The sequence below is a fragment of the Pristis pectinata genome, chromosome 20, assembly GCF_009764475.1.
Source record: "Pristis pectinata isolate sPriPec2 chromosome 20, sPriPec2.1.pri, whole genome shotgun sequence".
NCBI classification, from domain to species: Eukaryota; Metazoa; Chordata; class Chondrichthyes; order Rhinopristiformes; family Pristidae; genus Pristis; species Pristis pectinata.
The window spans coordinates 29136259-29150409 of NC_067424.1; the positions used below are offsets into that span (position 1 = coordinate 29136259).

The 14151-nt window shown below is 40.0% G+C and overlaps 1 protein-coding gene across 1 annotated transcript in view; it reads right to left on the bottom strand.

Annotated features, from left to right (window-relative positions):
• LOC127581045 (ankyrin repeat and SAM domain-containing protein 1A-like) overlaps positions 1-14151 on the bottom strand; it is a 244659-nt gene that overhangs the window by 32817 nt on the left and 197691 nt on the right. Inside the window, 1 exon segment of the mRNA XM_052035103.1 lies at positions 5539-5637. Within this exon segment, the coding sequence (XP_051891063.1) occupies positions 5539-5637 (99 nt within the window).

A 14151-nucleotide genomic window follows, 5' to 3' on the forward strand; every position in this document is an offset into this window, starting at 1 on the left:
GACAAGCTACTGCACACTTTGGGAATCTGAACTACAAACAGGAAGGCCTATAAATACTTAAAGAAAAAAAGCTAAATTTTCTGATCTTGTCAGATCAAGAATCTGTCACAGATCAAAGAGGTTTTAAAACAATTGGAAAGGCAGGGAAAGGGAGATGGGAGGAAAGATCAAAAAGAGGTCTGCTCAGGTGGGAAACGCAAGAGATTAAATGACCAAAAGGATGATAGTACAAGGCAAAAGAGGGCGTATTGAATTAGAGAAGCTGTTAATGACAACAGCAGTATAATTCTCAGCACTATTTCCCTAAAGGAATTGGAGCAGTGATTATGATATGAAATTGACTAATTCAAGAGGCTCTAATGTGCCAAATCTAAAGGTGAGGCATTATTATCTGAAAGAACCCTAGTTACCAGTGAAAGAACTATCCCTTTCATATTCCATTATGAACTTGGCCAGTTAGAGACCAATTTGGCTTAACTGCCATATTCGTCAGCAACTTGATTCTAAAACTTCACTGACCACTTTTGTGCTTCAATAAACCCCCATTTCTTTTTCATCCCAATGCAGGCTTGACTGTAAGTAACATGTGGGAAATTAACTGGAGCATGGCAAAAGATAAAACAAAAACATGGTAGGCTGAAAAGGTCATTTCTATATTTTATAACCATGGGAAATCCAGTAAAGGTGATGAAATGGAAAGTGCTTGATGCATTCCAAATATTCAGCTATCACACAGGAAAAAACATTCAATTCCGGAGCACAAATCTCTGATAAGTCTTTCCACAAAATTAAATGGCTAGACTTAAAATAAAAAGACAATCCCGGGGTTCCCACCTGATTGTGCAGAGCAACTCTCCTGAAATCAGGGTAACCAGTGCAGAAGACTAGAATTTTTTTTTAGCACGAACACCATTCAGCATTTTAAGTTTCCATGATTTTTTTTGTGCTCATTTTAAAAACTGTATGTGAAAAGCAAATCCCATCCTCAAAACTGGCCCTGTTCCCAGGTGGGTTATGACACCCCTTTTTCTCTTCTCAGAAACTGCCTGGAAGATGCATGTGTGATAATAGTAGAGGCATAAATTAATTCACCTACTTTTAGATCTCCTTTCCCCTTCCCGACCTTTACAAATAGCGGGAGATTAATGATACATTTATTTTGGATTTTAGCTTGACAAGAACTTTGAGTATATTCATAGGCCATAAGATAAAGGAGAAAATTTAGGCCATTCTGCCCATCAAGTCTGCTCCGCCATTCGATCAAGGCTGATTTATTTTTCCCTCTCAACCCCATTCTCCTGCCTTCTTCCTGTAACTTTTGATGCCCTTACTAATCAAGAACCTATCAACCTCCGCTAATGACCTGGCCTCCACAGATGTCTGTGGCAATGAATTACACAAATTCACCACCCTCTGGCTAAAGAAATTCCTCCTCATCTCAATTCTAAAGGGATGTCCTTTAATTCTGAGGCTGTGACCTCTGGTCCTAGACTCTCCCACTACTGGAAATGTCCTTTCCAAATCCACTCTACCCAGGTCTTTCAATATTCAGTAGGTTTCAAAGAGATTGCCTCCTCATCGTTCTAAACTTGATCGAGTACAGGCCCAGAGCCATCAAAATCTCCATATACATTAATCCTTTCGTCCCCAGGATCATTCTCCTAAACCTCCTCTGGACCCTCTTCAACACCAGCACATTCTTCCTCAGATATGGGGCCCAAAACTGCTCACAAAACTCCAAATGTGGTCTGACCTATGCCTTATAAAGTCTCAGCATTACATTCTTGATTTTGTATTCTAGTCCTCTCAAAATGAACGCGAACATTGCATTTGCTTTCCTTACTACTGACTCAACCTGCAAGTTAACCTTTAGGGAATCCTGCACTAGGACTCCCAAGTCCCCGTGCACATCCAATTTCTGAATTCTCTCCCCATTTAGAAAATAGTCTATGCCTTTATTCCTTCTACCAAAGTGCATGACCATACTTCCCTATGCTGTATTCCTTCTGCCACTTCTTTGCCCATTCTCCCAACCCGTCCAAGTCCTTCTGCAGACTCCCTGCTTCCTCAACACTACCTGCCCCTCCACCTATTTTTGTATCATTGCAAACTTGGCCACAAAGCCACCAATTTAGTCATCCAGATCATTAACATATAACGTGAAAAGCAGCGAACCCAACACTGACCCCTGGGGAACACCACTAGTCACTGGCAGCCAACCAGAACAGGCTCCCTTTATTCTCACACTTTGGCTTCTGCCAGTCAATTAATCTTCTATCCATGCTAGTACTTTCCCAGAATATCATGGGATCCTATCTTGTTTAGCAGCCTCATGTGCAGCACCTTGTCAAAGGCCTTCTGAAAAGGCCAAATAAGCAACATTCACTGATTCTCCTTTGTCTATTCTGCCTGTTACTTCCTCAAAGAATTCCAACAGATTTGTCAGGTAAGATCTCATCTTAAGAAAACCATGCTGACTTTGGCCTATTTAATCATGTGCTTCCAAGTACCATGAAACCTCATCCTTAATAATGGACTCTCACATCTTACTAAGCACTAAAGTCAGGCTAACCAGCCTATATAATTTCCTGTCTTTTGCTTTCCTCCCTTCTTAAAGAGTGGAGTGAAATTTGTGATTTTCCAGTCCTCTGGAACCATTCCTGAATCTAGTGATTCTTGAAAGATCACTACTAATGCCTCCACAATCTCTTCAGCTACCTCTTTCAGAACCCTGGGGTGTAGTCCATCCAGTCCAGATGACTTATCCACCTTCAGACCTTTCAGCTTCCCAAGCACCTTCTCCTTAGTAATAGTGACTACACTCACTTCTGCCCCCTGAATCTCTCAAAGTTCTGGCATGAAGACTGGTGAAAAATACATATTCAGTTTGTCTGCCATTTCTTTGTTCCCCATTACTACTTCTCCAGCGTCATTTTCCAGTAGTCCGATGTCCACTCGTCTCTCTAACTCTTTTACAGGTCAAAGAGTAGATATGCAGAAGAGGGTGTCTCATCTTCTTACTTCCTAAAGCCTTTTCAATCTCTGAAAGTCAGGAGTTTCATGTAATGCACTCTCTACTTGTCTGGACAATTGGCATGGAAATACCAATGTTCCCAATTGTCCAAAATCTTTATATCATGAATCTGAATTTGTTATTTGGAAAAGGCTAACCGTCTACTCCTGCTAAAATTTAACTTTCACATATTTCCAAATTAGATGCCATCTTTATCAGCAATCTATTCCAGTGGCATTTGAAAATAAACCATTAATGGAATCCTGCACAATCACTCACAATGTGCCCCCACATCATCTCTTTCACTATTTTTAAAATCCATCATCACTCTGAAAGAACCACAAAGGGAATTAAACTATGAATGTCTCTCTAACATTTAATCTCTTTAGACAATGGAAATTAATTCACCTTTTTTCAAAAAGATCTCTTACCCTAAATTAATGAGCTTCACAAATCTGTTTCTTAGATGAGAGGCAAGAATTTATATAATCATTAACCTGTTTTGAGAAATGCAAACTTGTATTGTGTTCAGTTCTATGCTGGTGATGTGCTTTCTTCAAAGTCATCTAGACTTTTAATTATTTGAAACAACTAAAGTCACCCTGCAATTATTTCTCCAAGGAAAATAAGATGTCTTAGAGCATGAATCAGCACTTGGAATTATGATGTGGTAGCCATTAGTGAGACTTGGTTGCAGGAGGGGCGAAACTGGCAGCTCAATGTTCCGGGGTTCTGACATTTTTGACATGATAGAGAGGGAGGTATTAAAAAGGGGGAGGGGTGGCATTACCTTCATCCACTTCCTAGGTAACCTCCTCGAAGAACTCTGTAAAATTAGTTAGGCTTGACCTACCACATAGACAGCCATGTTGATTGACCCTAATCAGGCCCTGTCTATCCAAATACTTGTATATTCTGTCCCTTGGAGTACCTTCCAGTAATTTACCCACGACTGATGTCAAGCTCACAGGCCTATAATTTCAAAATTTGGAGTATTGTGTGCAGCTCTAGTCACCTACCTACAGGAAAGATATCAATAAGCTTGAAAGAGTGCAGAGACAAGTTACAAGGATGTTGTTGGGAATTGAGGACCCAAGTTAGAGGAAAAGGTTGAATAGTTTAGGACTTTATTCCCTGGAGCACAGGAGAATGAGAACAGATTTTTTTTTAAGAAGTATACAAGATTATGAGGGGTGAGTTAGGGTGAATGCATGCAGGCTTCCCCCCCTCAGGTTGGGTGAGACTAGAACTAGAGGTAATAGGTTTAGGGTGAAAGGTGAAATATTTAAGGGGAATCTGAGGGGAAAGTTCTTCACTCAGAGGGTGGTGCAAGTGTGGAACGAACTGCCAGTAGAGGTGGGAGATGCAGGTTTAATTGTAACATTTAAGAGAAGTTTCGATAGGGACATGGATGGGAGGGGTTTGGAGGGATATGGTCCAGGTAGATGGGACTAGGCAGAAGATCCAGTCAGCATGGACTAGATGGACCGAAGGGCTTGTTTCTGTGCCGTAGTACTCTATGACCTTATGTCCTTCCACCTTTTAAGAAAAACTTTGAGCCTGAAGCCCTGAAATCAGTCTCCCTTTTATTGAGGTTTTTAAAACAGCGATATTCTTTTTGGGACAAAGTAATTAAGCTCCATATTCCAGAAATAGCTGCCTTACTGATCGGTACAATGTCAGGCATACCCTGTTCCTATCAGCAGGCTCATGTCTCCAGATGGATATCATAACTCAATAATTATTACACATTATTATCCAGATGCCAGAGTATGGCTATTCATAAGTTTTTTTTGACTTTTATGATTTCTACATGTATTATTCTATTTCTATTAACATTTAAAAGCTGGTCATATCTTAGACCAGTCACAAAATTGATCCAAGTTTCACTGAAGGTATTTAATCTCCTCTTTATGGTATACCTGCCACTGAACTTTGAGTAACAACAAAATCTAGCTTGAGTCACGTGCTTTTGATATCATTCTGGATGAATTACCAAAATTTCAACAGAGCTGTAGGTTATTCAACACATCATGCCTCCCTCAGTGCAATCTGTGTTTGGAAAGTTATCCTATTATATTCAGCTTTCTCTCCACACCCTTTAGTATTTCCTTCATTTACTCAAGCCCTGCTGAAATAATAACTAACTTGCTTTCTGGAGGAACACTTTACACATCGTAGCCACACGTTGCAGAAAAATAAATTCTAAAAACTTACTTTCTTTAAGTTGTACAAAACAGAATACACCCATGTAATCAAAAGTCGATTCAGATATGCATATTTGTTTACATGCAGATTAAAAATGAATTACAATGAACATAATTAAGATCATATCAATCTGACACCTGTTACGAATTTATATACATTCCTTATTTATACAAGGCTAACTAATATTCAATAATACTATAATCTGTTATGCCTTAGTTGAAATATTATTGCTACAAATTGTAAATTTCTGAATTCTAACTTCACATGCATGTTTACTTTTGGTTTGCTGGTACACAAAACACTATCAGAAGTCTTACCTTTGGAAGAGACCGCGCAGCTTGAAGAATTTTTCGTCGATGTCCTGCTTCATGAATTCCAAGTTCTCTTAAATCCTGCTCTTCCATTATGTTAGAACCCTGTTGAAAAGAAAATTAAAAATACAGAAACCCTTGGAAGAACTCAATAGCACAAAACCAGCGCATTCAAAATCAGGATCACTTGCAGATAGTCCATGCAATTACACAAAAAAGTGTGCTATTTTTGGAATAATGAACAGAATTTTAGGATATCAAGAGAGCCTCACTTTTAATATAACATTACATGATATTAAGACTGTAATTTTATTACTTGACAAAGTTTGTTTTATAGCTCCTTGATCACACAAATCTGCAGATCTTTCAGATTTATGTTGTAATCACGTTGGCTGTTTTCTGCTTGGTTAGTGATGTGCACCGATAACTTATCTTAAATGCCAGCTGCTTCAAGAAGACCTTCACTATTATTGTGACACCTTCCATAAAGAACAACCAATGTTTGTACTGAATTAATAAAAGGTAGTCCTGTAATTCAAGAGATCCTGATGCCATCAAGCGCAAATTGAGAGCAGAACTGCAGACCAATGCAAGATTATGGGTTGTTCCAAGCAGCTACTTGTATATTCTGCAGTTGTGCTTTATTTTGGCAGAAAAAGCTTGATGTAGGACCTCATCATGCATGACACCATGTAACAACAATTGTTTCCTTTTTCCAATTCCTAGGAAATATTAGGTGCACGTTTCTGCAGAGAAAAAAAAAGCTATAACTGCATTCAGAATTTTCTACCAAGTCATTTACAGCAGCAACATTCTACATTAAATCCATGGTAAATTGTTGTAAGGGAACTGGGGGACCTAATTACAAACAAGTTGAAAGGTAATTATGATTATATACTAATAGATATCTTATAGTAATCAACATGTGGAATAAACAACTAGACAGATTTATGTAGTTGAAATCCCTGGAATAAATGACTGCCTATAATGGTGCTGTACATTAGGAACCCAGGGATGGATAAATTGAGCAGAATAACTTGCAGCAATCCAGTTTTTGAAGTTGCAGCTCTGCAACAGAAAATGCTAGCAATTGCATCTTAAAAGAGAAGCGAGATACATTTATGAAAATGAGTTACATTGTTTCTTTTAAACTACAAATTAGTAAACTTTGCATATGTATAGTGTGCAGCCAATTTAAATACCTTACATTCACAAATTAATTACAATTGTTGAAGAATGCACATTTTAGTTACATCCTATTATAACTTACTTGCCTTTCCTGCTAAATCAGCATATTCTAATTATTTCCATTTAAAAAATGTTCAGTATGCCAAAACACAAAAGCTAATAAAGAGGCAATTCTTTGTATGCTTTCTCAAATGCTCTGGATGACTGTAATTATGAATATCTGACAGTTGGTACAGCAAAAGAACAATTACTTGTCCAGCTTGCATTTAAATGGATCAATGTTGATAACTACATTAACTAAATCTCTAGTTTACCCTATCCCCAGCTACAATAGTAAAATATTTTGAAAATCTCTTTATGACCTACCCCTATTTATGTTGTGACCATTCACAGAGATGTAACAGAAAAATATGCATATATATTTGCATAATGGAAGCTTCTACAGTTGTTGGCAATCATAAGCATATTATTCTCCACTTATTGGAAAACCATAATACGAGAACAAAAATCACACCTCTCTGCAAGTTAAGCAAAATTGCTGAATACTTGGCTCCTTATGAGCTTGGAGAGTAGGCCTGGTCTACCTAACTAACTAGTTATTCTTACCCCCAACCAGCTCCACATTTCCTTACTATTCCAAGCAATTTGTTTTATTTCATGCATTGCACAATTTCAGCACAGATATATCTTAAGGGTTGTAGAGAAATTATGTTAAACACAAGTAGAACCTTCATTTGAAAACCATGTGCAATTCTGGTCTCCATACTGCACAAATTTGCTGAATATAATCATGTGTGTTCAGTCTGCTGAAAGCTGCTACTTCAATAATTTTGGTGAATTCACAGAAAGAAATATCTGTCCTCTGGATTCCTATACCTTAAAAAGACATTAAAAATTCATTTAATATTAAAGAAAAATAAAACTTATGTTCTTGTTGAGATGACTAAACCAGTTGATAAGTATTCATCATACATACTCAAGGAGTGAGCATTTCGCATATTTATCGGAAATGCATATAACAGTGAAGGTCAGATTGGCCTCGACCTCAATGCTGCAGAGCCATTCCAGTTACCAACAGAAAGCAACTCAAGATCAATATAATTTTACATGCCCCTTTTAATGATACACCTATTGTTAGGGAATAGACATGGCCTAAGTGAAGTTAATAAAACTTCACATTATCTATGAACCTGGCTGTGTTGCATTGGCTACAAAACAACAAATCACTACATCTCAGATATGAGTCTTAGTCCATTGTGTATTCTGGGTCACGCTGAGCAAAAGAAAAGATGGAAAAAAAAAGTTAATTTTGATTTCCAATTTTTATGGGCAAATGTGGATTCCTAATCTGTCATTTTAAACACCCTTTTCTTGAACTGTTCCTTCCATAACATTAAGCAGTGAAAGTGATATATAACTCAGCAGTGGCAAACTGCTTTCAATTCATGATTGGAGATAAGCCTAAAGAAGCGCTTAATGTAAATTGTGAAATGCTAAAGGACTAGCACTTCTTTTTACAAATCAGTCTTTGCTTACAATTTTCTTGTATTCAAATAATATATAGATGATACCAGAAATATTAGCTACACCAAACAAACAGGATTAGTTAAACTATTCATCTCCATAGGATGGACCACAAAACATAACTCAAGCAGGTTATTTTACACATTATGTCGACACATATCATTGTGTTATCAAGAATCATTACTGAAAATGCCACCTTCAATTTACATAGCAGTTCATGCAGAAACCTCAGAAAAGTAACGGTGCACTTCAAAGAGCAAAGCCAAAGCAAAATATTTCAATTTATTCTAGTGGATAAGAAAGATCACTGAGTACTTATTTTTTTCCAGAACATTGTCCAGAACAATACAAATGACAGCAGAGTGGATAAATATAAATCCACTCCTCGCACTATGAAAGGAAATAAAATGAAACACTACTACTAAATTTTACTGCTTAGCTCATTTACTGATTGAAAACTGATCAGATCTAGGTTCCAGATACACGTCTTGTACTAATGTTCTGTCCTTCGGTAATGTCAGATGATGCATTTAACTAAATTACAGACTCAGCTATTCCACATATTTTCCTTGTCCAGTGAAGCTATTGTATTTGGTATTAATTGAAAGAAAAGAATTTTCTCAAAATGAATGCCAGTCAATGTTTATTAGAAAGCAAGGGGAAGAAACAGATTTTAAATTGTTCACAAGGGCAAATGGATTTTGAATGACTAAGCCTGTTATGGTATTTGAAGTTACATGTTACATTGGCATTGGATCAACTTGGGTTTCATTGGCACAGAAACCCCCCAACAGGAAGTTGTACCACACTCCTCAATTAGCTTGACGTCAAACATTCAAAAACCATTTCTAAATGTCTCTGATATTCAGAAACATTACAAACATAAAAACAAAAAAACTAACACCTTAAATATTAACAACTTAAAGCAGTGTAAGACTTAAACTTAATTAAATCAAAAAAATGTAATGTTATACTGACCTTACTCCCCTCAAATGAATGGAGATGTAATTCCTGCACCAGATCCAAGTTAGCAAGTTTTGTGGGTAGATTCCACAGACTAAGTGTTGGGGAATTGCCACAATTTTGTGCTCTGCCACTGTATTCCATGAGGAATTGAACATCAGAACACAGATGTTAAAAGGCTGATGAAGAGCTGCCAGCAAATTCAGGAATTTTACGTTTGCACGTACATAGACAGTACCCCAAATGATAAAAACTACACAGGGAAATGCCAAGAATACCGTATGGGATTGCTGTCATTTCTCAGCGCCATCTGCATATCTTCTATTGTCATTCTGTCCCAATGCAATGCATATCTGGAACCTATATCCATGCTGATATTACATTCCATCACTTTCTGCTGCTCTTATTGTAATCACATTGAGGTACTGTGTTACTTCCTCCTGAAGCCAGGAAAGGAGGCCCTTTAAGGGTCACCTTTTGGCTCAGTACTGTGTACTTTTGCCTTGAAGATCAAATCATAGGATTTGTTAAAATAAACTAGAATTGAGAGAATAGTAAGAAAACGTTCATCCACCAGTTATTGAGATACACTGCAGGCTTTTTGGGGTTCACCTTCCTTAAATATTCTCAAAGAGTACCTTTGCTCAGAGGAAGGTGAACCTGTGGAATTCTCGACCACAGAAGGTTGAGGTGGCCAAAATAAAAATCACTGAATATATTTTAGTAAACAGATATCAACAAAAAGGTAACAAAGCAAACAGGAGGACAACAGGAATATGGTACTGAGATAAGAGGACCCTTGCAGGAACAAGGGTCAAATTGCCAACTTTTGCTCCATTTTACTAAGTTTTTCTGTTGTTTCTACGCTTGAGGTATTAACAAAGTTATCATCCTCCGAATGAAATGTTAAACTGCGATCCCAGCTTCTGGTTTTAGTGAATGCTGATGATCTCGTGCAATTAGCTGAAAGGTAGAGTTCATCTATCTCAGCATACATTTTCCCTTAACCAATATCTCCAGAAATAAATTAACAAGTCAGTATCCCAATTCTACTAATTACCATAAATGGCTGCTAAATTAACCTTGACAGGAACAATGAATCTATTTCAAAGTAACACATTTGCACAGTACTTTGGAATGTCCTGGCAAGTGCAACAAAATTTTACATAAATGGAAATTCCTGAAGTTTTCAACAACAAATATTTTAATCCATTACAATTGGCATTTATGAATACATCAGCTCAACGTGCAAATTCATACATCAAAATTTGTTAAACATTTACAAAGCTGGTTAGCTCAGCAAGACAGTGGTTTATTTATCAGTTATCCCAACTTCACTACCCATCCATTCCACATAAGTTTATTACCATATTCATACATTTTTGTGCACTTGAATAATTGACTTCTAAAGTAATACCGTGCACAGTTGTCTCAGGCAGCCACTGAAGCAATTTTTAAACTGAATGTAATTTAGGTCAAAGAATATGGTTCTGAAAGAAACACCCTGTTCAGCTCGCCAGCATCATTCAGTCCATTTGAGAACTCTTGCCTTTTATTTAGATCCTACAGTTACCATCGGTCACACCCTGTCTCATCAAAGGACTGTAAGGCCCAGCAGTTGAAGGCACAATTGCCAATAGTGAAAAGAACATTGTGTATTCAAGAGGCTAAATTTAGAGAAGGGAAGGGCCTGCAGGGCTGTAACAATCAAAGAGTTTGAACATTTGATGTTCAAACATGAAATGTTTGAAGTTGCAGTTACCAGGTCTCTGGCACTGGGACTGGTACTGCTGCCTCAGAAGGGAAGGGTGGGAAAGAGACATGTGGTAGTGATAGGGGACTCGATAGTCAGGGAAACAGATAGGAGGTTCTGTGGCAGTGAGCATGAATCCCGGATGGTATGTTGCCTCCCAGGTGCCAGGGTCCGGGATGTCACTGATCGGGTCCACAGGATCTTGAGTGGGAGGGAGAGCAGCCAGAAGTTGTGGTCCATATTGGCACCAACGACATAGGTAGGAAGGGGGATGAGGTCCTGAAGAGTGAGTTCAGGAGCTAGGCAGAAAATTGAGGAACAGGGCCTCAAGGGTAGCGATCTCGGGATTGCTGCCAGTGCCACGTGATAGTGAAGGCAGGAATAGGAGGAGGTGGCAGATAAATGCATGGCTGAGAAGCTGGTTGCAGGAGGGAGGGTTTTAGATTTCTGGATCATTGGGATCTCTTCTTGGGAAGGGGGACCTGTACAGAGAGGACGGGTTACACCCGAACCAGAAGGGGGCCAATATCCTTGCGGCGAGATTTGCTAGGGTGGTTCGGGAGGGTTTTAAACTAGTTTGTGAGGTGGAAGGGAACCGGAGGAGTAGGTCAGAGGAAGAAGGGAATGGGGAAAAGTTAGATCAAACAGGTAGAGAGGCTTTGGGGAAGGAGAAGCAGAATACAGGCTATAAAAGTAGTAAGGTAGATGGACTGGTGTGTTACTTAAATGCAAGAAGTGTCAGGAATAAGGGGGATGAACTGAGGGTTTGGATAAGTATGGGGGGACTATGATATCGTGGCTATTACTGAGACGTGGCTGATGTCAGGAGAGGAGTGGAAATTGAATATTCCTGGTTTTCGGTGTTTTAAGAGGATAGGGAAGGGGGAGAAGAGGAGGAGGGGTGGTGATACTGGTCAGGGACACTGTTACGGCTGTGGAAAGATGGATGTTGTAGAAGGATCATCTCTAGAGTCCGTATGGGTGGAATTAAGGAACAAGAAAGGAGCAGTTACTCTACTAGGAGTATTCTATAGGCCCCCCCGGTAGCAGTAGAGATATAGAGGGGCAGATTGGCAGGCAGTGTTTGGAGAGAAGCAAAAACAACAGGGTTGTTATAATGGAGACTTCAACTTCCCAAATATAGACTGGAACCTGCTTAGTGCCAAAGGTTTAGATGGGACGGAATTTGTTAAATGTGTCCAGGAGGGATTCCTGACGTAGTATGTTGACAGGCCGACTAGAGGGAATGCCATGTTAGATCTAGTTTTAGGAAATGAACCGGGACAGGTGAAGGATCTATTGGTGGGTGAGCATTTGGGGGACAGTGACCATTGCTCCATAACCTTTAAAATTGTCATGGACAGGGACAGGTGCAGAGAGGACAAGAGGATTTTCAATTGGGGAAGGGCGAACTATGAAGCTATAAGGAGAGAACTTGGGAGTGTAAATTGGGATGTCCTTTTTGAAGGAAAATGTACCATGGAGATGTGGTCGATGTTCAGGGATCTTATGCAGGATGTTAGGGATAAATATGTCCCGGTGAGGCAGGGAAGGAATGGCAGGGTGAAGGAACCATGGGTGACGAGAGAGGTGGAATGACTTATTAGGGAGAAGAAGGTAGCATACGTGAGGTATAAGCAGCAAGGTTCAGACAGGGCCCGTGAGGAATATAGAGTAGCGAGGAAGGAACTTAAGAAAGGGCTGAGGAGAGCTAGAAGGGGACATGAAAAGGCTTTGGCTAGTAGGGTGAGGAAAATCCCAAGGCCTTTTTCAAGTACGTGAAGGGTAGGAGGATGGCTAGGGTAAAGGTAGGTCCGATTAAGGACAAAGGTGGGAGAATTTGCCTGGAGGCGGCGGAAGTGGGAGAAGTTCGCAATGAGTACTTCTCTTCGGTATTCACCAGGGAGAGGGGTCTTGATGATGCAGAAGGGAGTGCTGGTAGGGGTAATGTTCTCGAGGTTGTAGATATCAAGAGAGAGGATGTGTTTGAAGTTGTTAAATAATAATAAGACAGATAAATCTCCGGGGCCTGACGGGATTTTCCCCAGGCTGCTTCGAGAGGCTAGGGAGGAGATTGTTGAACCGCTGGTAAGGATCTTTGAGTCCTCGTTGTCCACGGGGATGGTGCCGGAGGATTGGAGGGTTGCGAATGTTGTCCCCTTGTTCAAAAAAGGTAATAGGGATAGGCCAGGGAATTACAGACCGGTGAGTCTCACGTCTGTGGTGGGTAAGCTGTTAGAAAGGATTCTAAGAGATAGGATTTATGAACACCTAGAGAATCATGGACTGATTAGGGACAGCCAGCATGGCTTTGTGAAGGGAAGATCTTGCCTCACAAGCCTGATAGAGTTCTTTGAGGAGGTGACCAGGAAGATTGATGAGGCAGTGCAGTGGACGTGGTTTACATGGATTTTAGTAAGGCGTTTGATAAGGTTCCTCATGGTAGGCTTCTTCAGAAGGTCAGAGGCCAAGGGATCCAAGGTAGCTTGGCTGTGTGGATTAGGAATTGGCTTGCATGTAGAAAGCAGAGGTTTGTGGTGGAAGGAGTGCCCTCGGATTGGAAGGCAGTGACTAGTGGGTGTCCCGCAGGGATCGGTTCTGCGACCTCTACTTTTTGTGGTATTTATAGATGACTTAGATGAGGGGGTGGAGGGCTGGGTTAGTAAGTTTGCAGATGACACTAAGATAGGCGGTGTTGTGGATAGTGTGGAGGGCTGTCGGAGCTTACAGAGGGATATCGATAGGACGCAGAGCTGGGCTGACAAGTGGCAGATGGAGTTCAATCCGGAGAAGTGTGAGGTGGTACACTTTGGAAGGACAAACTCCAGGGCAGAGTACTGGGCGAATAGCAAGGTACTTGGCAGTGTGGAGGAGCAGAGAGATCTGGGGGTTCATATTCACAGTTCATTGAAGTTGCCTCACAGGTGGAAAGAGCAGTTAAGAAGGCCAATGGGATGTTGGCTTTTCATAAATCGCGGGATTGAGTTAAGAGCCGCGAGGTGATGATGCAGCTTTACAAAAACTCTAGTTAGGCCACACTTAGAGTACTGTGTTCAGTTCTGGTCGCCTCATTATAGGAAGATGTGGAGGCGTTGGAGGAGGGTTGCAGAGGAGATCTTACCAGGATGCTGCCTGGGTTAGAGAGTATTGAATATGAGGAGAGGCTTAAGGTGCAAGGGCTTTATTCACTG